Raw genomic sequence first — 25,971 nt, forward strand, 5'->3', positions numbered from 1 at the left:
AAATGGTCATTGTTACCATCAATTAAACCATACGAATCAACAGGGTTTGCATACAGGGCAGTGTAGCAATGATTCCAAACCACCATCCCCATATACCGTATAGTCTAAGAAGTAAACATGATATCACTAGACCACTAGATACGTACTTATACGTATGAAAATCTAGTTGTAAATCAACAAGCATTTCTAAACATACCTTTGAACATTTATAACATCATTCATATTTTCAATTACTAGTGGTTAACACCCCACTCTTGGTCATTTTGTGTCATGTGGCAGCCCAGTCAGCAATGGAGCATTATGAGGCGTTTTCTAAAACCGGTGTAGTAGGGATGTGGGCATTATGTTTGTAATAAAATTAAATAAAAAAAATCAAAAAAATCTGATTGGTTTTACAAAAAGAAAAATGAAGGTGATTGGACACAAGAAAAGGTGATTGGACACGCCGAAACTGATTTGGAGCAAGAACATGCCCACGGGGGCGGAGGTGGTGGCGTTTTCGGGCGTGTTTGAGGAAAACGTCAAAACACGACGACTACGGGTGGTCTAAACATACCTTTTAACATTTATAACATCATTTATATTTTCATCAAATTAAAAACAATAAATAAGAGTGTTTCATACTTTCATCATTTAATATCTTCAACAAAATCTATGAATCAGAGATCCATCTGGAAACCCCAAACCAATCTCACTTTCCGGTTCCGATTCCGATGAGTGATCGTTCCGACAACTTCAATCAATCTCCGGCAGCACCACTATCATGAAGACAAACACTCACAATCTCTTCAAAATATCCATCATCATCCTCTTCATCTCAATCTCAATCTCAATCTCCCTCTTTCACTTCACCAAATCCCCTCAAACCCTAACCCTAACCCCCAAATCACCTCGAACGAATTACATAGTCAGATTCACCAATTACAAGCACGCACACCACCACAAGAAGTATCTCGAACACAACACGAAGAAGAAATTCAACGCTTCTTCAAATTGGGAATGGATTGATAGAAATAATGCTGCTTCTAGGTTTCCGACGGATTTCGGTGTTGTATCGGTGGATGACGAGGCGGTTAATTCGGTTGTTGAAGAGTTTCAGAGGCTGGAGATGGTTAAGGATGTTACAGTTGATTCGAGTTACCAGTTGAGGAACTTGTTAGGTGGAAATGAGAAGGTGTTTGAGAGAATTGGCGCGTTTTCGGATGCGAAGAAGCGCCCTGGGAAGATCTTTACTTCCATGTCGTTTGAGGATAATCAGACAGTTGAATGGAGAAGAGAACTTTTATCACATGTAAATTGTTATTTGTATTATAGTTTTGTTTGTTAATTGTTAGTGGTAACAGAATTTAGGGCTGCATACGAATGTGTTCACGAACTGTTCATGAACACTTGCCAAACAAGATTTTATGTTAGTGTTCATTTGCGTTTGTTTGTTAATTTTAGGTAACGAACGTTGATGAACACAAATGAGCACGAACTAATGTTCATGAACACAACTGGAAACAAACGAACACAAACAAGCATTCACGAACATAATATACGAAACACTGACAATTGTTAAATATTTTATTTGTCGGAATTTTGAAGTATTTAAATAAAATATAAAAACTTAAAACACTGATGAACTATCGAACGCATTACCAGACGTTCACGAACATAAATAAACAAACGCGGTCTTTGTTCATGTTGGTCATTTAACTAAACGAACGAAATATCATGTTCATGTTCGTTTGTTTAATAAACGAACGAACTTCCTGTCGAACGGTTCACGAACTGTCCGGCGAATGTTTGGTTTGTTTGCAGCCCTATAATAACAGATTGAATGAGATTTTTAATGTGTGTGATTATTTGTTTGCAGAAGTCACAAGTTACATCATTGTTTGGGGCAGATGGGCTTTGGTCCAAAGGGTATACAGGGGGGAAAGTTAAGATGGCGATATTCGATACGGGAATTCGTTCGGATCATCCACATTTCCGCAACATTAAGGTTTTTGTTATTGATATTGATATTGAATGTCTGAATTTGCAAGATTTATATGGTAAAGAGCATAAAGTACGTGTTTTTTACGTTTTCAGGAGCGTACTAATTGGACGAATGAAGATACTTTAAATGATAATCTTGGACATGGTACGTTTGTCGCTGGAGTGATTGCTGGTGAAGATGCGGAATGCCTTGGGTTTGCGCCGGATACTGAGATCTATGCTTTTCGTGTGTTTACGGATGCGCAGGTAATGCATATTGTACAGTTTTGGTTTTACAATGCGTAAATGACTAGTTGTTATCATTAGACTATTAGAGTAGTTCTTTTTAACCGTAATGTATGAATAATAGGTGTTTAATTGTTTAAAGAATAAGTTTTTATTCAGCTTATTGCAGGTTTCATACACGTCGTGGTTTTTGGATGCGTTTAATTATGCAATCGCAAGCAATATGGATGTTCTAAACTTGAGCATTGGCGGTCCTGATTACTTAGATCTTCCGTTTGTGGAGAAGGTGAGAATCTTATTGACCCGTTTTCTAAACTGGTTCATTTTGACCCGAACATGTGTTGACATGTTATCAGGTGTTGGAATTGACAGCGAGCAATATCATAATGGTGTCTGCAATTGGAAATGACGGGCCTCTATATGGTACGCTGAACAATCCCGCTGATCAAAGTGATGTTATTGGCGTTGGCGGTATAGATTACAACGATCACATCGCCTCATTTTCGTCACGTGGCATGAGCACTTGGGAGATTCCTCACGGGTAGTTAAATATTCGACTAATAATCACTACAAAATCCTGAATACATTATATGGTAACGAATTTTGTTTTGACAGTTACGGACGTGTGAAACCTGATGTTGTTGCATACGGGCGAGAAATTATGGGATCGAAAATCAGTACGGGTTGTAAAACGTTATCAGGAACAAGCGTCGCAAGTCCGGTGGTTGCTGGTGTCGTGTGTCTACTCGTGAGTGTAATCCCCGAAAGCGAAAGAAAACATCTTCTAAATCCGGCAAGCATGAAGCAAGCGCTAGTCGAAGGGGCTGCAAAGCTTTCGGGCCCTAATATGTATGAACAGGGTGCGGGTCGGGTCGATCTGTTGGAATCATACGAAATACTAAAAAGCTACAAGCCGCGGGCCAGCATCTTCCCTAGCGTTCTGGATTACACCGACTGCCCGTATGCATGGCCATTTTGCCAACAACCGCTTTACGCAGACGCAATGCCTGTTCTATTCAACACGACGATATTAAACGGAATGGGTGTAATTGGTTATATCGAAAGTCCACCCGTTTGGCATCCGTCGAATGAAGAAAGTAATCTTTTGAGTATCCATTTCACGTATTCGGATATCATTTGGCCGTGGACCGGTTTTCTCGCGCTTCACATGCAAATCAAAGAAGAAGGATCTCAATTTTCGGGTGAAATCGAGGGTAATGTAACCGTTAAAGTTTACAGCCCACCGGGTTTAGGCGAAACCTCGTTTCGACACAGTACGTGTGTATTACATTTGAAATTAAGAGTGATTCCGACACCATCACGATCGGTTAGGGTTTTGTGGGATCAGTTTCACAGCATCAAATACCCACCCGGTTACATTCCGCGTGATTCATTAGATGTTCGCAACGATATTCTCGATTGGCATGGGGATCACTTACATACTAATTTCCATATCATGTTTAATATGTTACGAGATGCGGGATACTATATCGAAACACTCGGGTCACCGTTGACTTGTTTTGACGCTCGTCAATACGGAACTTTAATGTTGGTGGATCTGGAAGACGAGTATTTCGAAGAAGAGATTCAAAAGTTAAGGGATGATGTTGTGAACACGGGGTTGAGTTTGGTTGTGTTTGGGGATTGGTATAACGTTGATACGATGGTTAAGATGAGGTTTTTTGATGATAATACACGGAGTTGGTGGACTCCGGTCACCGGTGGTGCTAATATTCCCGCATTGAATGATCTTTTGGCTCCGTTTGGTATTGCTTTTGGAGATAGGATTTTGAATGGTGATTTTAGTTTGAATGATGAGTTGATTAAGTATGCTTCCGGGACTAATATTGTTAAGTTTCCGAGTGGTGGGTTTGTGCATCGTTTCCCGTTTTATGACAGCTCAGAAAGTGGGGCCACACATAGTTTCCTAGCTGGCGGTAAAGACAATGTAAGCTAACCTCAACCTTTCTATTTCTTTCCATAATTTTTCTATTTTTTTCCATAATAATAAGAGCAAAGTACACTGATGGTCTCGTGGTTGACCAAACTTCTGGATTTGGTCCATAACTTTTCAAAAGTACACGAATGGTCCCTGTAGTTTGTACTTTGTAACGCATTTAGTTCCCAACTTATGGAAAAAGTTTACGAATGGTCCTTGTAGTTTGCACTTTGTAACGCATTTAATCCCTAACTTATAGGGTTGCAAACGAACCAAACATTCGGCGAACAGTTCGTGAACCGTTCGGCGGTCGTTTGTGTTCGTTCGTTTATTAAACAAACAAACACGAACGAGAAATTTCGTTCGTTTAGTTAAATGAACGAACATAAAAAGAGGCCACATTTGTTCATTCGTGTTCGTGAACATTTGGTAACGTGTTCGTTTGTGTTCGATATTTCATTAGTGTTTTTAGTTTTTATATTTTGTTTAAATACTTCAAAATTCTGACAAATAAAATATTTATTAAGTGTCAGTGTATTAAACATTTTGTTCATGAACGCTTGTTTGTGTTCGTTTGTTTCCATTCGTTGCCTAAAGTTAACAAACAAACACAAACGAACACGAACAGGGTCAGTTCGTTTGCAGCTCTACTAACTTAGACATGCTGAAACCTTTAGATTTGTTAGCGGAGACTAAATGCGTTACAAGGTGCAAACCACAAGGTACCGTTCGTGTACTTTTGATAAGTTAGGGACCAAATGCATAATTTTAGTTAACCACATGGATCATCCGTGTATGTTACTCTAGTAATAACTAAGCAAGTTTCTATTTTTCCTATTTTGTGATATACATTATTCTTAAAAAAATATTAATTATGACACGTGTGAGTTGTGGCAGGCTGACTCAGCAATTCTTGGCCTCGTAGAAGTTGGAGGGAGTCGAATTGCAGTATATGGGGATTCCAACTGTTTGGACAGCAGTCATATGGTTACAAACTGTTATTGGCTTTTACGCAAAATACTGGATTTCACTGGCAAAAACGTCAAAGATCCTATACTTTTCTCAAATTCAGTCAAATTAGAAACACCATTACACCAAGATGACGATCAATTACCCTCTCGAAGAACTGATTTGAATTTCTCGACGTATTCTGCGGTTCTCGGAAAGGAATTGATTTGCAGGAGTGATTCCAGGTTTGATGTTTGGGGAACAAAAGGGTATGGGTTACAGGTTAGAGGTCGGAATCGGCGGTTACCGGGTTATAAAGCGATTGATCTTGGTATGGGCTTAAATTCTTCATCCGATATCTCAATTTCAAAGAGCCCCAAAATTGTTGACAGAAGTAAAGAAAATTCTTCGGGCAATAAATTCCTTGGCTTGCTGTATAGAGATGATGTAAGTAACCAAACCCTTAGAATTGATTATTAATTTACAACAATTGGTTTTTAAATGGAAAAATTACAAGTTTTGTCCTTTATCTTTATACCATTTTTCAGGCGGTGTCCTTTTTAACGAATGTTGACATGCGGTGTCCTTTACTAGGTATTTTGTTGCAAGTTTAGTCCCTTACACCAAAAGCAGTTAAAAAACCCTGTTAATTGTTGGGTGTGAAGGACTAAACTTGCAACAAAACACCTAGTAAAGGACACCGCCTGTCAACATTCATTAAAAAGGACACCGCCTGAAAAGTGGTATAAAGATAAAAGGACAAAACTTGTAATTTTTCCTTTTTAAATTTTTAAACATACTGTGCTTCAGAGTATGTGACTATTAGGAGTAGTTAGTTTTGACTTTTGAATGGTCAAAAGGAGTGAGAGTTCACTTTTTGACAAATTCAGGGACCCAAATATAATTCACTTTTGACAACTCTTCAAGTTTTTTAAAATTCTTTTGGTTATACATTGTCAATTTGGTTACCCTCTTTGGCAATTTTCTATAAAATATAATTATTTAATCACATATTGTCTACATTGTGAGATTTGGCTACTCTTTTCAAATATCCTATCATTTTCTAGAGTAAAGTACACGGATGGTCCCTGTGGTTTACTTAAATTTTGGATTTGGTCCCTGGATTTCTAAAAGTACACTGATGGTTCTGTGGCTTGCACTTTGTAACGCATTTAGTCTCCAGCTTTTTCCTAAAGTATATGGATGGTCCATGTGATTTGCACGTTGTAACGCATTTAGTCCCTAACTTGGACATGCTAAAACCCTGATTTGTTGGCTGAGTACTAAATGCGTTATAAAGTGCAAACCATAGGGACCATCGGTGTACTTTTAGAAAGCTAGGGGGACCAAATCCAAAATTTTGGTAAACCAGAGGGACCATGCGTGTACTTTATTTTCTACAACCTGTTTTATTATCTCACGTAATCAGTTTCCACATACACGCCAAATCGCTGCTATAATAGTCTATTTTTGTTCTATGAGGATGTGGGTCCCTCTTAGAATTGAGACGGACCCACAAAACAAATGGCATTGATTTAACTGTGTATAATTTCAATTTTGCAGCTGGATGCACCAGTTGTATTTCCAAGTCATTGGCTTGTACCTGCTGCTGTTGGTGTTTTAGGTTAGTAAGGTTTTGCAGTTATAGAAGTTGTATTAAGGTTAATGGTTCGGTTTGGTTAACGGATGTTGAAATGTTACAGGGATTTTGCTTCTTATAAATTTCTGGAGAATCAGGCAAAAGAGGCGTAGAAGACGGAAAGGATCTAATAGCTCCGGTCGCTTCTCAAATCTCTAGCCATCAAATTTTGAGCTTGTGTAATACTAGTTGATTTTTGCATAAATAGTAAAAACCAATAGCAATTTTTATATAAATGCAAGTTATATGAATTTTGCAGTAATCTTCTGTGTTTATGTGCTACAGCCCCAATTTTTTTCTTCAACTTTGCCAGGCACCAAAATTTCAAGCAAAATGGTGGCAGTGGCGGACCTACCTTTCGGCCAGGGTGGCGGCCGCACCCCTTGAAATAAAAATTTAGTGTATATTTTAGGCAAAAAACCCGACCGCACCCCTTGAAAATATGGTTGAACACCTCATCCGTACCCCCAACAAATAATTTATGGGGCAAATAATTTATGGGTCTGCCACTGAATGGTGGTGTATATGAAGGGGTTGATTTCATGAAAAGCATCACTTTTGTCAAATTTCTAGCCACAAAAAAGTGTCAAAAAAACAAAAAACTTAAGTATTTTGTCTTGAAATGTTCGGCTTCTTTGACGTCACATTCCTCAGAACAAAAGGATTGTGATTTTTTTTGAAAGTGTGATTAATGCAAAAAAAAAAAAAAAAAAAAAAAAAAAAAAAAAACTATTTTGATTTAAAAAAACCTAAATAGTGTGTGCTATCCTTGACAAAAAAAGATACAAATAAAATAATTACAATTAAATATATATATATATATAGAGAGAGAGAGAATATCGTACAATATGTTTTAACATACATTGCGTACGTGATGACAAAATTGCACGTTATGAACCTGTAAAAGAAATATCGCATGTTACAAAAATGTAAGTTCGCACGTTAAAAATAAACAATATTGCATGTTTGTAAAAGGAATATTGCATGTGCACGTGGAAAATCATTTTCACATGGGGGGGGGGGTTATTGTACGGACCTCCCGGCCGCTGGAGTGATCCCACTCCACAAGCTAGCAACGTCCCAATGCATGTGCATGTTTGTATTGAGAATTCATTTTTGCATGTTACTTTACATATTACTTTACAAGAATTCGCATGTTGATAATGCCTCGCGTACGCAATGTACGTTAAGGCATTTTATACGTTAAACGGCCTTTTCTATATATATAAAGTTCAAGAATTATAATACTTATCATATTTAATTTTGATTATAATTTCATCATATTTGAGGATATTAAAAGTTGGTGAGGATAAATGTATTATTAAAGATTGCTCATACTTTACTATAACGTTTCTACTCCAAATCAAATTGTTGTAATTATGAGACGTCATAAAAATAATCACTCTTAAATCGCACATCGCAATCCCTCGACCGCCACATTGCTGTCATTTTGGTTTTAGTTATCTTTACATGACTAATCAACTTGCGATCAGGGGCGGTTCTTAGAAGGCCCATGGCAGGGCCATGGCCCGGGCAAGTTTTTCGGCCGTAGTGCTAATTTTTCGCATTTCGATCGAAATTTTTTATATATACTATGTTTGCCCGGGCTTGCCCAGGCTTTTCTTAGTGCTCGTGTCTTTCGGCCTTGGCCCACTCATGCTTGCCAGAGAGTGTCATAAAGGCATTGAAATTCCTGCAAATTTTTAACCATGAAATAATGTTAGAATCCAATAACTTATGATCTTGGTTTTAAAAAGCGCGAAGCGCACAAAAGCGATGAGGTCTAAACCCGAGGCGCAGAGAGCAAAAGCGGCGGGCTTTTCGTAGGCGAGACGCAAGGCTATTATATAACTTTTTTTAGAGTAAATTACGATTTTGGCCCCTGTGGTTATATCACTTTTACCCTTTTAGGCCAAAAAGGAATTTTTTAACATCTGAGCCCCCAACGTCTTTTTCTAACCCTTTTGGGCCCCTAACGTCTTGTTTTCTAATCCTTTTGGCCCCTAGAAGTAAATGGATGGGGTTAGTGTTAGGGGCCAAAAGGGTTGGAAAAAAAGACGTTGGGGGCTCAGATGTTAAAAGATTCCTTTTTGAGCTAAAAGGGTAAAAGTGATATAACCATAGGGGCCAAATCGTAAACTCTTTAGACACAAATAAGTTTAACATTGGCGGATCTAGCCCAAAAACTTAGGGGTATCCCAATTTTTTTTTTTTGGGATCAGGAGTATTCTTTGTATAAAACCGAAAAAAAAATTAAAAATTTTACACTATGTAGATGGAGTTGAGGGGTAGCTTGTGCTACCCCTGTTTCTACACTATCTCCGCCTATGAAGCTTAATATATGTTTTAATATTGAAATTACATACACGTGCAGCCTGAAAAGCATGATGTACCACCAGTTGCTGCAAAAAAAAAGTGTCATGTACATGAGGCGCGCGCCTTAGGGAGTTAGGGTGGATTTTTCACCAAAAAATGTGTCTCAGGCTGCGCTTCATGTACAAAGTGCGCCTGAGGCGCGCTTTTATAAACCAAGCTTAGGACACATGTTCATCAAGATCCAGTGATCCGCCAAGCCAAGATTACGCGATCATTAGATCGATCAATCTGGATTGATTACCGAACAACTTTTAGTTGTGACGCAAAAATTCAAAATCAAACACTGTTCTGATGAAACAACAGACCTTGAGGGACTAATCCCCAGCTTTGAGACTCCATCAACAACCCTGATTTTAAACATGATGATGCAATGGCGCTATGCAACGGCATCATCGTTATCAAGGCGCTCAATTCCACTGGTAACCTAACACAACAAATCGAAGTAATACATTAACTAACTGTACAAACCACCAATCACCATAATCCTTGAAGAAAAATGAAAGGTAAAATATTGTGTATTATTAATCTATGCTATATTACAATGCATCAAGTATGACATCTTAATAAAATTTAAGTAATACAAACCATAGTTACTTATGGTAGATGACATAATGCACATGTTAACCACTTTTTAGGGGCAAATCATAGTTATCGATAGCGAATAGCGACAAATAGCGACAAAGTACCTATATGCTACGTAGCGATAGCGATGAAATAGCGCTCGCTATTTCATGTATAGCGATAAGGTAGTAGAAATTTTTAAAAATAAAAAATATAGATATTTATAATTTGTATATGTATATGATGTTAATTTTATACTTTTTATGCATAAATTCAGAAGTTTAAGGACCAAATGTAAACTAGTGAAGATAGAGGGGGTTAAATGTTTAAATATATAAACTAATTTTACACTTTTTTTATGTAAAAGTTATAAGTTTTGGGGGCTAAATATAAACTGGTGAAAGATAGAGGGGTTAAATGTTAAAATACCTAAAGTTATTTAACCCTAGGAAGTTATTTAACCCTAGAACTAAACACGCCGCTACTCCTGCATCTTCTTCTTCTCCTGGTCGCATCTTCTTCTCACATGTTTCCGGCCAAAAAGCAGCGCCGGCGCCGGAATTCATCGCCGGAGGTCGCTATTTTCACGCTTTTCAGCCGCGAGATCCAAATAGCGCAGGTCCATCGATTCGCAACGCTATTCGCGATAGCGGTCGCTATGGCCGCTATCGATAACTATGGGGCAAATATGTCCTTTTAACAATATTTACACCTTTGCCCCCTCAAATTTTACTCAATTTTTGTTTATTTAAATAAGAGTGAATTTCAAGGATTGTCCTTTATCTTTATACTCATTTTCAGGCGCTGTCCTTTATGTTCAAAATTGACGAGTTTTGTCCTTTATGTTTTCATATCATACGCGTTTTGTCCTTTAGGCCTAACCCAGTTAGTTTTTTCAGTTAAATTTGGTCATGTGCTTTGCACATGAGGGCATTTTTGTCAATTCAAAGGCTGCAGAGGCTATGAGCTGTAAATTTGCCGTTGAACTTACCTTTGAATTGACAAAAATGCCCTCATGTGCAAAGCACATGACCAAATTTAACTGAAAAAACTAACTGGGTTGGGCCTAAAGGACAAAACGTGTATGATATGAAAACATAAAGGACAAAACTCGTCAATTTTGAACATAAAGGACAACGCCTGAAAATGGGTATAAAGATAAAGGACAATCCTTGAAATTCACTCTTTAAATAATAATCACATCTTTGCCTCCCTATTTTATACCAACTACCCCACAATTTTTTAAACGGCCATAACTTTTTCATAAGTTACTATATATATTTTTTAAATTACACCATCAAAGCAAGCATTTTTTGTCTTTAATTTGAATATGGTATTGCTATAATTTTTTTAAATAAAAAAATTATATGGTACGTGATTAACAGTGTCTACTGGTGAGTAATAACCGAACTGTTAACGGAGACGAAAAATGAACCGAACTCAACCAAATTTACCGAAATTTGGTTATTGATATTTTTGTACCCTCGGAAACCATTCATATTTTCACACATTTCAAGCTTTTATACTCCATTTCACGTATTTTAACATCTATTTCATGTATCTCTAAGCAAAAAAAATTAGCACAAGTTTGGTTTTGGTAATTACTAAAACCGAAACGAAAATCAACAATTTAACTGAATAAACCAAACCCACAAACTTATTAACCGAAAACTGATTGGTTAACAAAACAGATTAACCGTTACTTCGGTTTCGGTTGAGGCTAATGACCTAACATAACCGAACCGAACCGTGCACGCCTCTGGCAGTATCTATGTTCCCCGTCATATCATGCAGACACCCTTCTAGTCAGCTATAATGCTATATACACGAATACATTAAGGATAACCACACGCAAAACCTGATCAATTATGTCTGCTAATTATACTTAGGATAAACTTTAACTATTATATTCTGTGTAACATAATTACAATAAACCCTAACTAATATATTATATCTAACAATTTCTGTGCATTTTAACTAGAATTAAGATCCTAACTAACTTCTGTTGATTGATTCAGCACCTAAATGATTACTTACAAACTGAATTAATTTCATTGAAAAGGTATAGCATTGTAAGATTCAAATTAAATGTTTCAATTGACGAAATAAACCTGGAAGTAATGCGAGCGGAAGAAGAAAGCTGGATGAATGAGGAAGAAAGAGAGGATTTAGGGTTGAATTTGAGAGATTGAAGACGAAAGCAGAGTCTGGTTACAGCTTTTGAAGTCGCCATGAACAAACCCTAGTTAGTTAATTGATGCATAAATAAAATGAGGATGGAAATTGGATTTAATCTAGTATTAATCTCTCGGGTTGCCAATTACATTGAATCACACCCTCAAAATTACTACTTAGGGAGTATCCCTGTTAAGCGTGTGACCACTAGTAATGAGCCATCAATTACATTGAATCACAAGTTCTAAATAAAGTTTCATCATTTAATAGTAATAAAATCCAAACATAAGTGATTCAAGACCATCAAGTTCAGCGGAAGCGTTAATGTAATATAATGTAAATACTTTTCAAACAACCATAGTAAATAAATGTTTGATAAATAACTCATCAATGCAACCATGACCACTCACGCACTCCAGCCAGCAAGTTCCTGTTCCCAAGTACCTAACGACCTACGAGCATGTAACAAGTGTATCAGACAAAGCTGGCGAGTTCACAGTTTTAGAAAACGTTGGTTACCAGTTGTATATAAAACAGTTCAACAACCAATGCAAGTAATATTGTTAATATCTCAATTCTGAACAAGACGGCTCCTGAAATACATGACTGCCCTTCCCACGTACTCCTATCTAGTACTGGGCCACGACTGGGTCATTAGTTCACATCCGTCCTCTCTAGGAGCGGTGTGAGGGTGCCAAACCTAAGTAGCGCTACCAACTAATACCCGTTACCCTCCAGGTAACATAATAAGGGACTTACAAGAATGATAGGTGAGATTATTAACCAATATACCCGTTTTTACCCAAAAGACTTATCCCTCCACGGGATACCCACTGACTGTCCCCAACCACCGGGACGCATGCTCGAATGTAGTGAACTCACCTTTGGTTTTCTCGGTAGGTTATGTTAATTTACCCGTTCCAAGTTGGTCAACCAAGCCCTACCGTGGTTACCAAAAATAATTAGCTTGTATACACGTAATCATATAGTCTTTAAGCACGTTACACATGTAGCGTATCCGTAACACACGTACCAATATGCAAGTTGCAACAAGAGATCATGTAACACATAGTAAACGTCTGAGCGCCACACTATTTCTAACATCGGTTAATATGTCACATAACAACTTCGCAACCCATTCCATTTATCCCACCCATATACGGCCCAGTTATCATTTACAGCCCAAGTAAATATGCCCCAGCAAACCTTTGTATAACAGAAAGCATATAATAGACTTGTTTCATGCATATGATAGACCTACTATGTGGCTGTATAAAAGAAAGCATGTAAGGACCCCACATAACATGTGCGCCGCCCACTAAGATGACCACATGATCATATCATCAATTGTCACCTCATATACATTTTGATTGCACTTTGAATTCTTGTATTTCAATAACTTGACAGGGTCATCACGTGATGTTGGTTTTGAGGTCCAATTGAAATCAATTGGTTTTATAGATTGTCAGCCCATTTAATATTATAAATGTTCACTTTAATAAGAAAAGGTCAAACATATTGGTGATAATAAGTCAACATATTGATGATAAGTGTTTGGTCAACCAAGGAGTTTCCTGGTCAACATGTACTGTTCGTGCATATAGGTCCCCACCCCAAATTTCGTGACTGATTCCTTTCATGCAATCATAACCATGTGCTTCAATGAATTTATATATTCAAGCAATACTATATATTGACAAGCCATTCAAGACAACATGATATTGAATATAATCCATCACTAAATTACAGTTTCATAGCTTTTATGACTCGTTAACCACTTCCAATCATAATATAATAGTTTCATTATGAATCTGGTTTCACAAATCAAACGACACCGTAGTTATCATTCAATCAATTCCAATAGATAAACACCTCATAAAATCACCTAATTAATCCGCGAACATCATTCATAATCTCGACTCATGTTACTAAAGCACTACCAATCCGGTTTACGTATCAGCATAAATCAAGACTTGACACCCAACCCTTTCCATAACCACCTAATTCAAGATCATATTCGTGAATACCACACCGGCCGAAATCATCGAGCCTCACTTAAACATTATTCAGTAAATCATCATTCAAGCCTTTTATTAACAATACTCTAGGTTCAGATTCTTATCTCACATACATATTATAACACACATATTTCTAGATTACATCTATTGTTTGATAACCTCTAATCCTATATCTCAGTTGTTATGCAGAATCATGTATAGACATATACACACCTAGCCGAGCAAGATTAAGGGAAAGTTAAACACATTAACAAATTATTATTCTAATAACACATTGATCCACAACAATTTGAAACCAAACATATCAAATAATTCACCCCTTCATGTAACCTAGATAGCAATCTATATTCTTGCATCATAAAAACCCACTAACCTGATTGGGAGTTTCAAGGTCACAAGAGTCGAGGAGGGTGGGGGTCTCGATATAGAGGGCTGCCGCCAAACAAGGATAGAGAATTAGGGTTAATATATTTTGTTATTATTTTTTTTTTGTGCCAAGCAATCTATAAAAAAAAGAACACACACAATGCCGTATGTGTGTATGCGCTCAAACAAAGGAATCCGACCCAACTTTGGGCTTCAATCTGGGCCCAAGATTTAGAGCCGAGATCCATTAACACAAGTGTTGGACTATTCTCGACCCCCCTAAAAACGAATGAATAATACTAGTTCTCCGAATATGCGAAACCCACAAGGGGTTGGGCTCAAGTGGTTCGGGCCTGACAGCAAGTGTGGGCCGAGGTGTGTGCCATGGTGCCCAAATGCGGCCCGACATGTGTGTGCTAAACAAGTTCGTGGCAACAAGCTTGTGGCCCAATTGTGTGCATTTAAATTCGTGGTAACTAAGCGATACGTAAAACGTTTAACAATTCCTTGCATAGCAATTAATCATGTTCACATAAACACTCAGTGGTGCACGAGATAAACAAACAAAAGTAGAGACACACGTCAAAGGTTGTGGAATGTTAAATGGTGCTAATCTCAGTTATTCGGGTTATCACATCATCCCCAACTTGAAAGAAATTTCGTCCCGAAATTTGACGAGTAATACCAAAATAGCAAAGTGATAATTCAGGATGACTGTGGATTTTCCTCGGGTGCCACATCATCCCCAACTTGAAAGAAATTTCGTCCCGAAATTTGCCAATGATATCAGGAGTTGATGCAACCGTTTGAATAACTGAGGATGCTAGAGCTTACTCTGATTATTGCGTTCCTACGCCCAAACTCCGGTCCACGTTTTGAGTCCCAACGAATTCTCACGATAGGAATTCGACTATGCCAACGATTCTGGACGTCCTGGTCCATGATTTCAGTAGATTCCTCAACAACTGCTACTTGTCATTAAATTCAGACCCCAATAAGGGTATCACAAACGTTTCATCAGACAAACACTGCCTTAGATTCGAAACATAGTTTACATCATGCACGTTATCCAATTCGTCGGGTAACCTGAGTTTGTGAGTCACGCTACCTATTCTTCCTAGAATGTGGTATGGCCCAAAGTGATGTAAGTTAAGCTTGTCACGCTTCCCAAGCATACCACACCCTCCCAGGGTGAGACTTGCAACATGATACGATCGCCTACAGCGATGCTCCAGTGTTTCCTAAGTTTATCAGCTTTCTTGAGGGTCACGCGTTGCCGCCTAAAATTTTCGATCTAAACAATCTTCCCAATAGTTTCGAGTACTAGTCTTGGACGTGTGATTAGGTTGCCACCCACCTTTGCTTAGTAAGGAGATCGACATTATCGTCCATGCAATGCCTCAAACAGGGCTGTCTAAATACTAGAATGGTAACTGCTGCGGTAGAACTCAGCCAAAGGTATGTGTCGTTCTAATTCTTACTAAAGTCCATCACACACATGCTCACAGCATGCCTTCGAGGGTCTGGATGGTTCGTTTACTCTGGCCATCTGCCCTACTGCGACAGGTAATGCTCATGTCTAGACGTGAACCAAGGGTGTTCTGTATTGATTGTTATGAATCGAGGGTAGATCAAAATCAGAGGTATCAGGAGTTGGCACCCCGTGCCTAAAAGCCACCTCTCTCAGAGAAATATGCACAAGCTGTGACGACTCGTCAGTGTCCTTGATTGTCATAAAGTGTGCTTGTTACGTGAGACAATCAACGATCACCCAGGTGATATTTTTTTTTTCCGTTTCAAGTTGTAAGTAGACTAGCGACAGAATCCATGTCAGTCTGTTCTCATTCCCATGCGGGTATTGCTGGTTGCTGATAACTCACCTTGACTTTCCCACAACTCAACCATCATTCACATACATAGCTAGGTGGGTCTTCATGCCCGATCATCAGTACGAGATTCATAGACCCTAACATCTCTCATCAAAACTCAGACGACGAGAATATCGAGGCCGGTGCGATTTGCTCAATACAAATTCCCTAAAGTTGCCATATAATGAGATCCACATTCGTTCCATGAGGTAGCGAATATCGCCCGACCTGCCAAAGGTTGCTTCTCCATGCCCCGCATGGGTTTAACTTGCAATTTCTCTTCCTTCAGTTCTCCAGTTTGAACAGAGCGAGTCTGATCAGGTAAGTTAGAGTCGATAGTGAATTGCAAGCTCATACACGCTTAGGGTCCGTAGTCGAAGTAATTCAAAGGTTCCATCCAGCGATGCCATCATTTGTTTAACTCTTTCAAAACCAAGGTACACGGGAGACTCTTGTGGTCGATCTAAGTAGTGCATTTGGTATCGCCCAAGAAATGCCTCCAATTTGATTCCAAAGACTATGGCTTCCACCGCCAGTGGTGACTCGTGTAATTCTTCTTGTAAGTCTGCTACGTAATCTATCACCTTCTCGTGTTGCATTAGCGTATAACTGGGACTCTGATTCAAACCATCACGATATACCACTAAATCACCCGCACTCTCGGGTAAAGACGATGTTTAGTGTGTTGTATAGTTTGGATTCGGAAGTTGAAAAGACGTTCTCCCATTTTGTCTCCCACGAATGCACAACACCCTGCTATGCCAAGGAGGTTAAAGCTGCACTATCTTCGAAAATCCCCCGATGAATCTGCGATAGTATCAAGCGAAACCAAGAAATTGTTGTATCCCCGAAGGAATCTTTGGCGTCGATCGATTTCTAACCAAATGGATCTTAGCGAGATCCACGTGTATTCCTTTTTCGTTGATTATATGACCAAAAGGTACCTCTCGAATCCAGAAAGTTCATTTAATAAACACTTCGCGCGAAGTGGCTCCTCCCTCAGGAGCTCTAAAATAAGGTATGAATGCCGCCCATGATGTTCCTTCCTCCTGGAAATGATCCAAAATGTTATCAATAAACACGATCAATTCATGTGGTCCATAAAGCTGCTGGTGTATTGATTAACTCCTGTCACACTGGCCGCATTGCGTTCGATGTGCCATTCCAGGAACATCCTCCCTTGGACTTCCATCTAATAGCTTGCTCGCTAATCAATCCTCGAATGGAAGCTTGTCCCTCACAACTGATCAACAGGGTGTTACTACATGGTCGAAGCGAACGGTTCTTGACTGTTACCTTGCTGACTTCTCGATAATCAGTACCTATACGAAAAGGCTTATCTTCACGGATATAACCGGGGCTCCCCCAAAGCGAATAGCTAGGTCCGATAAAACTCCTGTCCAACAATTCCTGAAGTTGTTTAGGCAGTTCCTGCAACCTTCCTGATGTAAGACAATAAGGAGTACTAGTAATAAGGGCTACTACTGGCATGATACCGATCTGATATTCCATTTGTTGATGTGAGGGTAAACCTGATAGTTCTTCTGGTAGCACATAGGGAGAAATCACGAACAATCGATGGATCCTCGATCCTCTTTTCCGTAGCCTAACATAGCGGGGTAATCCTTCCGTGGACACTTCTAGCCCTCATTGTTGAACGGATGCCAACCTCTGCACCACTCGGATACTTTATGACGGACGATAGCTTTCTCCTCACATGGTACATCTGCACGATATCTGGATAATCAATCCACACGGAGCACTGCATCAAAACTATCAAGAGTTGTAGAAGGTCGATGTCGAACACTTGTCCCACAAGGTCGAGCTTGCATCCCAACAAACATATGTAGTTTTCATTTGACTTGCCATCAGCCGATTCCATATCAGGTTCGGTTTCAAGAAGTATCAAGGTCAAGCAGAATAGAGACGAAGCGGACAGCTACCCATACAAGCTACCATGTTGCTGCTATGCCTGGTGTCACCTACGCCAATCCTAAATGTCCTTCCACGAGCATCATTTCCAGTGTTGTTTTTATTGTGAGGGTTCCCATTACTATCATTATTCCCTTGGTTGTTGACGTCTTGATTTAGCAACAGTCAATCCCTGTCAATGTCACCTTCGTTTCCATGCTGTAGACTACGATTACGAGTACCTTGATGTTGCCGCGACTGTTGCCTCTAATGCCATTGTTTGAAACGAATCTCTACAATCTTTCACCGTCAAAATCCATCTTTTCACATTCTGTGCCACGCGCTACTCACTGTGCTGGTAGCCACACATTTCACACTATAATTTGTTGTCATCGCTTATGTTCCGATTGATTCGTAAGAGTTGACTCCCACGAGTCGCTGACTAGAGTTAAGAATTCGATTGAAGTCAATTTGCTGGTGTTTGTTGCCAGTAATCAGGGTTGTCCAAATACTGAGGTCGGTAAAATACTACGCTCACCCTTTTGTCCATCGATCTAGCAAGTAGATTGAGTAACACTCGGTATGCTGCGAGAGTGTTGCAGAAGAGATCACACTTCGGAGTCTAAGACGTCAATACATAGAGTTCCATTAAACGAAGAGAACGAGAAAGGTATAAACCAACTCAAGGACGTTCGTGCAAGCACCTAACATTCTACACGTTTCGCTAGGCGTTCAGATGTGTGTTCAAGTAATACTCGATAGCATCGAGATTCGTAAAGGTTCAGAAAGGAGTGAAAAAGATCATGTTCGAGTAAGAGACAATCACTGCTATGACTCCTATAGACTATTGTGTTTCACATCAACCAAATAACGGAACGGAACCCCTTTTTCACTTGTTAAGCCTCACTAGGACTCACATGCACCCCACATTATTATTATGTGTGCACCCACAATAATAATCCAATTTGCATGTTCATCTCAGCTCCACTCAATTCGTGTTAGAAAGGTTCCCCGAATTCAAGCAATACAGTAGGTGACACCACAACACAGATCATGAAAGATCAAGGAAAAGTTGTACTCTGAAAACACGTAATATGGGTTATTATCATATAAGTTCATACTGTTATGCCAAGTGTGCATTCACATGTAATGTTATCTAATAGCAAATACTAGAAATAACGTGCAGTAGTAAACAAGAGACGAACCTTGCAGTCTGGAGCTGAGTGTCATGGTCGATTTCGGATCAGTTCGGTTATAGTCCGGTTTTATAAAAACGTTTTAAAACCAAGTTCACTATAACCAGTGGCTCTGATACCAAACTGTCACACCCTCAAAATTACTACTTAAGGAGTATCCCTGTTAGGCGTGTGACCACTAGTAATGAGCCACCAATTACATTGAATCACAAGTTCTAAATAAAGTTTCATCATTTAATAGTAATAAAATCCAAACATAAGTGATTCAAGACCATCAAGTTCAGCGGAAGCGTTAATGTAATATAATGTAAATACTTTCCAAACAACCATAGTAAATAAATGTTTGATAAATAACTCATCAATGCAACCATGACCACTCACGCACTCCAGCCAGCAAGTTCCTGTTCCCAAGTACCTAACGACCTGCGAGCATGTAACAAGTGTATCAGACAAAGCTGGCGAGTTCACAGTTTTAGAAAACGTTGGTTACCAGTTGTATATAAAACAGTTCAACAACCAATGCAAGTAATATTGTTAATATCTCAATTCCGAACAAGACGGCTCCTGAAATACATGATTGCCCTTCCCACGTACTCCTATCTAGTACTGGGCCACGACTGGGTCATTAGTTCACATCCGTCCTCTCTAGGAGCGGTGTGAGGGTGCCAAACCTAAGTAGCGCTACCAACTAATACCCGTTACCCTCCAGGTAACATAATAAGGGACTTACAAGAATGATAGGTGAGATTATTAACCAATATACCCGTTTTTACCCAAAAGACTTATCCCTCCACGGGATACCCACTGACTGTCCCCAACCACCGGGACGCATGCTCGAATGTAGTGAACTCACCTTTGGTTTTCTCGGTAGGTTATGTTAATTTACCCGTTCCAAGTTGGTCAACCAAGCCCTACCGTGGTTACCAAAAATAATTAGCTTGTATACACGTAATCACATAGTCTTTAAGCACGTTACACATGTAGCGTATCCGTAACACACGTACCAATATGCAAGTTGCAACAAAAGATCATGTAACACATAGTAAACGTCTGAGCCACACACTATTTCTAACATCGGTTAATATGTCACATAACAACTTCGCAACCCATTCCATTTATCCCACCCATATACGGCCCAGTTATCATTTACAGCCCAAGTAAATATGCCCCAGCAAACCTTTGTATAACAGAAAGCATATAATAGACTTGTTTCATGCATATGATAGACCTACTATGTGGCTGTATAAAAGAAAGCATGTAGGGACCCCACATAACATGTGCGCCGCCCACTAAGATGACCACATGATCATATCATCAATTGTCACCTCATATACATTTTGATTGCACTTTGAATTCTTGTATTTCAATAACTTGACAGGGTCATCACGTGATGTTGGTTTTGAGGTCCAATTGAAATCAATTGGTTTTATAGATTGTCAGCCCATTTAATATTATAAATGTTCACTTTAATAAGAAAAGGTCAAACATATTGGTGATAATAAGTCAACATATTGATGATAAGTGTTTGGTCAACCAAGGAGTTTCCTGGTCAACATGTACTGTTCGTGCATATAGGTCCCCACCCCAAATTTCGTGACTGATTCCTTTCATGCAATCATAACCATGTGCTTCAATGAATTTATATATTCAAGCAATACTATATATTGACAAGCCATTCAAGACAACATGATATTGAATATAATCCATCACTAAATTACAGTTTCATAGCTTTTATGACTCGTTAACCACTTCCAATCATAATATAATAGTTTCATTATGAATCTGGTTTCACAAATCAAACGACACCGTAGTTATCATTCAATCAATTCCAATAGATAAACACCTCATAAAATCACCTAATTAATCCGCGAACATCATTCATAATCTCGACTCATGTTACTAAAGCACTACCAATCCGGTTTACGTATCAGCATAAATCAAGACTTGACACCCAACCCTTTCCATAACCACCTAATTCAAGATCATATTCGTGAATACCACACCGGCCGAAATCATCGAGCCTCACTTAAACATTATTCAGTAAATCATCATTCAAGCCTTTTATTAACAATACTCTAGGTTCAGATTCTTATCTCACATACATATTATAACACACATATTTCTAGATTACATCTATTGTTTGATAACCTCTAATCCTATATCTCAGTTGTTATGCAGAATCATGTATAGACATATACACACCTAGCCGAGCAAGATTAAGGGAAAGTTAAACACATTAACAAATTATTATTCTAATAACACATTGATCCACAACAATTTGAAACCAAACATATCAAATAATTCACCCCTTCATGTAACCTAGATAGCAATCTATATTCTTGCATCATAAAAACCCACTAACCTGATTGGGAGTTTCAAGGTCACAAGAGTCGAGGAGGGTGGGGGTCTCGATATAGAGGGCTGCCGCCAAACAAGGATAGAGAATTAGGGTTAATATATTTTGTTATTATTTTTTTTTGTGCCAAGCAATCTATAAAAAAAGAACACACACAATGCCGTATGTGTGTATGCGCTCAAACAAAGGAATCCGACCCAACTTTGGGCTTCAATCTGGGCCCAAGATTTAGAGCCGAGATCCATTAACACAAGTGTTGGACTATTCTCGACCCCCCCTAAAAACGAATGAATAATACTAGTTCTCCGAATATGCGAAACCCACAAGGGGTTGGGCTCAAGTGGTTCGGGCCTGACAGCAAGTGTGGGCCGAGGTGTGTGCCATGGTGCCCAAATGCGGCCCGACATGTGTGTGCTAAACAAGTTCGTGGCAACAAGCTTGTGGCCCAATTGTGTGCATTTAAATTCGTGGTAACTAAGCGATACGTAAAACGTTTAACAATTCCTTGCATAGCAATTAATCATGTTCACATAAACACTCAGTGGTGCACGAGATAAACAAACAAAAGTAGAGACACACGTCAAAGGTTGTGGAATGTTAAATGGTGCTAATCTCAGTTATTCGGGTTATCACACTGATGGTGATTTAAGGTCCGACCATGGTGGGTTTTTCCGACGCAGAACTCCAAATTGGGTTTTTTTTTAATTGGGCGTTTTTCAGACGGCGGTGAAACCAACGGTGGTGGGGTTTGAACAATCTATTGAGGGTTGCAGGTTGACGGCCGACGGTGGTGGTTCGTCTCTCAACCACCACCTGTAACAATCCTTCGATTTTGTGTAGTGTTGCGGTTTATAATTTTGTGTAAAAGATGATAATGTTGCAGGTTTTGATTTTGCGTAAAAGATAGTGTTGCAGGTTTTGATTTTAAGTTTTGAGATTTAAAGTTGGAATATTGTTTGTCATTATTATCTGCAAATTGGCGGAAAAAGGGACGGTGGGGATATTTCGGTTATTGTTGTTTGGAATATTGTTTCTTTCAGATTAAAAGTTGGAATATTGTTTGTTATTCTCTGTAAATTGGAATGTAGTTATTGTTTCTTTGGGATAGGTTATCAAGTGAAAAGGATTAGGATTTGTGTGAATGGTTAAAATTGTCGTGGTAGGTTAGGCGATGGTGGTGGTTAGGTGGTGTGGGGTGGGTGGTGGCGGTGGTAGGTGATACAGGGTGGATGGTGGTGGTATGAGGTGGGTGATGGTGCTGGGAGAAAGAGAAGTGAGAAAGAAAAAACATTAAGTTTTTTTCTTTCTTTTTGTTTATTTATTAAAACATTTTTTTACATAAATGGTAAAAATACTAAAATACCCCTGTGTTACTTGATTTAACAAAAAAAAAACTAACTGGGTTAGGCCCAAAGGGTAAAACGTGCTTGATTTTTAAACATAAAGGACAAAACTTGTCAGTTTTAAACATAAAGGACACCGCCTGCAAAGAGGCATAAAGATAAAGGACAATTCTTGCAATTCACTCTTTTTTCAAAAAACCCTGCGCAACCTCTTTTGTATGTGTCGCGCAGACTACGTAAAGACATTGTCACACGCAGACCGTTTGTTTTTCCAAAGACATTTCATTAAAAAACGTATACGTGAGCTCTTCTTGGTGTAGACTTGGCCCAACCGCTTCTAAAATCTTCTAAGGTCTTCAAAGAGTTAAACACCACGACTCACCACCACCGCCTATCACTACCACCACCACCACCACCACCGTCCACCACCCACTACCGTCCATCACCGCCACCACCACCCACCACCCACCACTATCGTCTACCACCATCACCGTCAAGCACCACCATTGTCCGTACACGACCATCAGTTTATTTTAGAAGTCTGCATACGTTAAAAAAACAAACAACATTCTTCTTGCATCGGCCAATAACTTGAAAGTTGAGAGTACTTGTTTACAAACCAAAAATTGATAATGATATCGACCAATTAATGAAAGTTGAAGTTATTTAAATCAAATATGCCTGTATATACGAAAAACATTCACATACGCATAGACACTTAACTTTGTTTCCCTCAATAGTCAATCTATATATATATATATATATATAAATGAGATGTGATTTGGGCTAGGTGGCATTGGATTTGGGACAATTTTGCTGATGTGGCAACTCATTTTTTTTAGTTTAGGAGGGAAATCATATTGGACACGGGATCCGAATAGAATTCGGTTCGACCACATGATCCAAATGGATCCTTTATATCCTAATTTCATTCCATCAGAACTCTTCATCTATTCTCTCTAAACCCTAGCCGACAACATCATCTCCTTCTTCATTCGTCTTATTGAATCCTCTTCTTCAGTCGTCGTCTGTAAATCAAACCATCAGGTAATCTTTATTTTTGTTTAGTTGCTCTTCTCGATTGGAAGAGCTTTTTTTTTATTTTGTAGGCAACTTTATCTTCTGGTATCACCCAATATGCTTCATCATCATGTTCTTTCGTTCAAGAATCTTTCATCAAAATCCAAAATATGCTTCTTTTGTTCCTTCGATTGATCTTGATAATCACAAGTATGTTGTTCAATCATTCAGTAAGACAAACCCTAATTACACAATCAATAGCACCCTTCAATCTTTCCTTTATCTATGATTTTTAGTGTTAATCTCTTCCCTTTTCAATCAGGTATTTAAAGATTTTATAATCGAATCTTTTTTGATTTGGGAATTTTTGTTTGGTTTTGGATTCGTGGCAATGATATGAACAATGCTCGATCGCGGAATCCTTTTGAATCTGTTCAACAATGGTAAGTTTGTTTGTTATGATTTTTATTTTTTTTATTTTGTTATTTAGAATACTGTTGATTCATGTATGGATTTAAAAGGATTAGGGGAAATTATCCCATTAGAATTCAAGTTTTAGCTTCTTTTCCAACTTGTGAACTGTTTATTTGAAGCTTTAGTGTGAATTAGAGCTTTGGCTATCCATTTAGATCATATGATTTACGTTTTGTTCATGATTTACCATGTTATGAATCTGATTTTATTTTTTTTATTTTTGTGATAATCGATATGCCCAATCGCCACTAAATGAGATCCACTAAATAAAATTTTTCATGGTCAAATTGCATAGTCGATTGTCGATTGTGGATCAATGAAATAGGAATTGATTTGTATTGTCTGGTTTATCGTTTTTTGTTTTTCAAAAAATTGATTGTTTAGGTTTTTTTTTCATTATTATGATTGTTATTTGCTTGAAAGTACACCCACAAGTATTTGTTCATTATTGTTGCATTTATGCGTCTTTTTGATGTTTATTAAAATTATAAAATTAGGCTTGCTTTCATCAATTAATCTTTTTTACATTAAATAAATTGCAGTGAAACTGAAATGTGATTTTCTTCATTTTGTTGATTTATGTAAATAAGGATTCATGATGTCATGTCACCGGTTCATGTGTTTTCATGAATGTTACTGATAGGTTTGAGTATAGTTTCAGGTTCGAGATGTATGTCTTATTGTGGATCGTAACTCAATATGCTTGAAATGAGTTGGGTATGTTTTTCTACTATAGAAATAATGATTAATATCTAAAATTTGGACCTTGCTCCACCATTAGTAATTGTTTTGAATTGAAAGTTTTTCATTTTTAAAGCTTGATTCTTATTGTTTCATGTCAGAATCTTTGCTCCACGTTTCTATTGTTTTGTTTGAAGCTTGATTGAATATCATATTTGTTCTTGAAGTTTAATGGTTTGATCCTTGATGTTTGACAATTGAATTTCGGATCATGATAACGGTTCGGTGCTATCCATCCGTTTGTTCCAAAATTATTATTGTTAATTTTTATTTCCTTATTTAGAGGATATATAATAACTTGATTTTAAATTCAAATTTTTGATTTGGAGTATAATATGAAAGTAAACGATTTGTAGTTAATAACATTAATTGGATTTCCTTTTTAGGTGGGTTCAATGTACCTAGACATGTTAATGGTTTAAAATTTAGAGTTTTATATATAATTTTGATTAAATTCTTCCAACATATTATAGTAATTTTAAATTTAAATTATATTTGATTTATTTTTAAATAAAGTTACCTGAAATAGAAGTTGACTACATTCATTTTTTATAATTGCTAATTATCCTAATTTTTAATAAACTTTAATCAACAATTATTGGTTTCTATATAGCTAATTAGATTCAAACTATTCAACAATCATATGAAAAATATTTATTGGTTGTTACATATATGTTTTAAATCATTAAAATTAAATTTTAAGCTTATATGTTTTTTGTTTCGATTCATAGGAAATACCGTATGATTTTGCAAGCTTATTTGGCTGATAATTTCCTTATTTAGATGATAGATAATAACTTTATTTAAAATTCAAAATTTTGAATTGGAGGAT

At 38.0% G+C, this 25,971-nt stretch overlaps 2 protein-coding genes and 1 long non-coding RNA gene across 3 annotated transcripts; 1 reads left to right on the forward strand and 2 right to left on the reverse strand.

Moving 5' to 3' along the window:
* Positions 1-627: 627 nt before the first annotated feature.
* On the forward strand, positions 628-6,996 carry LOC110886911 (subtilisin-like protease SBT6.1). Its single transcript, XM_022134789.2, has 9 exons — positions 628-1,291; positions 1,859-1,987; positions 2,077-2,229; positions 2,378-2,494; positions 2,565-2,749; positions 2,824-4,156; positions 5,045-5,542; positions 6,659-6,719; positions 6,799-6,996. Exons 1-9 carry the CDS (start codon positions 764-766, stop codon positions 6,891-6,893), a joined length of 3,099 nt encoding a protein of 1,032 aa, XP_021990481.1. The 5' UTR covers positions 628-763; the 3' UTR covers positions 6,894-6,996.
* Positions 6,997-8,025: 1,029 nt separating this feature from the next.
* Positions 8,026-12,047, reverse strand: LOC110886912. Its single transcript, XM_022134791.2, has 3 exons — positions 11,783-12,047; positions 9,416-9,534; positions 8,026-8,427 (listed from the first exon to the last, which is right to left on the reverse strand). The coding sequence occupies exons 1-3, from the start codon at positions 11,902-11,904 to the stop codon at positions 8,408-8,410; spliced, it is 261 nt and encodes an 86-aa protein (XP_021990483.1). The 5' UTR covers positions 11,905-12,047; the 3' UTR covers positions 8,026-8,407.
* Positions 12,048-19,567: 7,520 nt separating this feature from the next.
* Positions 19,568-21,659, reverse strand: LOC118483255. The gene is made up of 3 exons (XR_004870065.1): positions 21,568-21,659; positions 20,059-20,116; positions 19,568-19,628 (listed from the first exon to the last, which is right to left on the reverse strand). It is a non-coding gene; the product is annotated as an uncharacterized LOC118483255 (long non-coding RNA).
* Between the last annotated feature and the right edge of the window lie 4,312 nt (positions 21,660-25,971).

The sequence above is a fragment of the Helianthus annuus genome, chromosome 10 (genome assembly GCF_002127325.2).
Source record: "Helianthus annuus cultivar XRQ/B chromosome 10, HanXRQr2.0-SUNRISE, whole genome shotgun sequence".
NCBI lineage: Eukaryota > Viridiplantae > Streptophyta > Magnoliopsida > Asterales > Asteraceae > Helianthus > Helianthus annuus.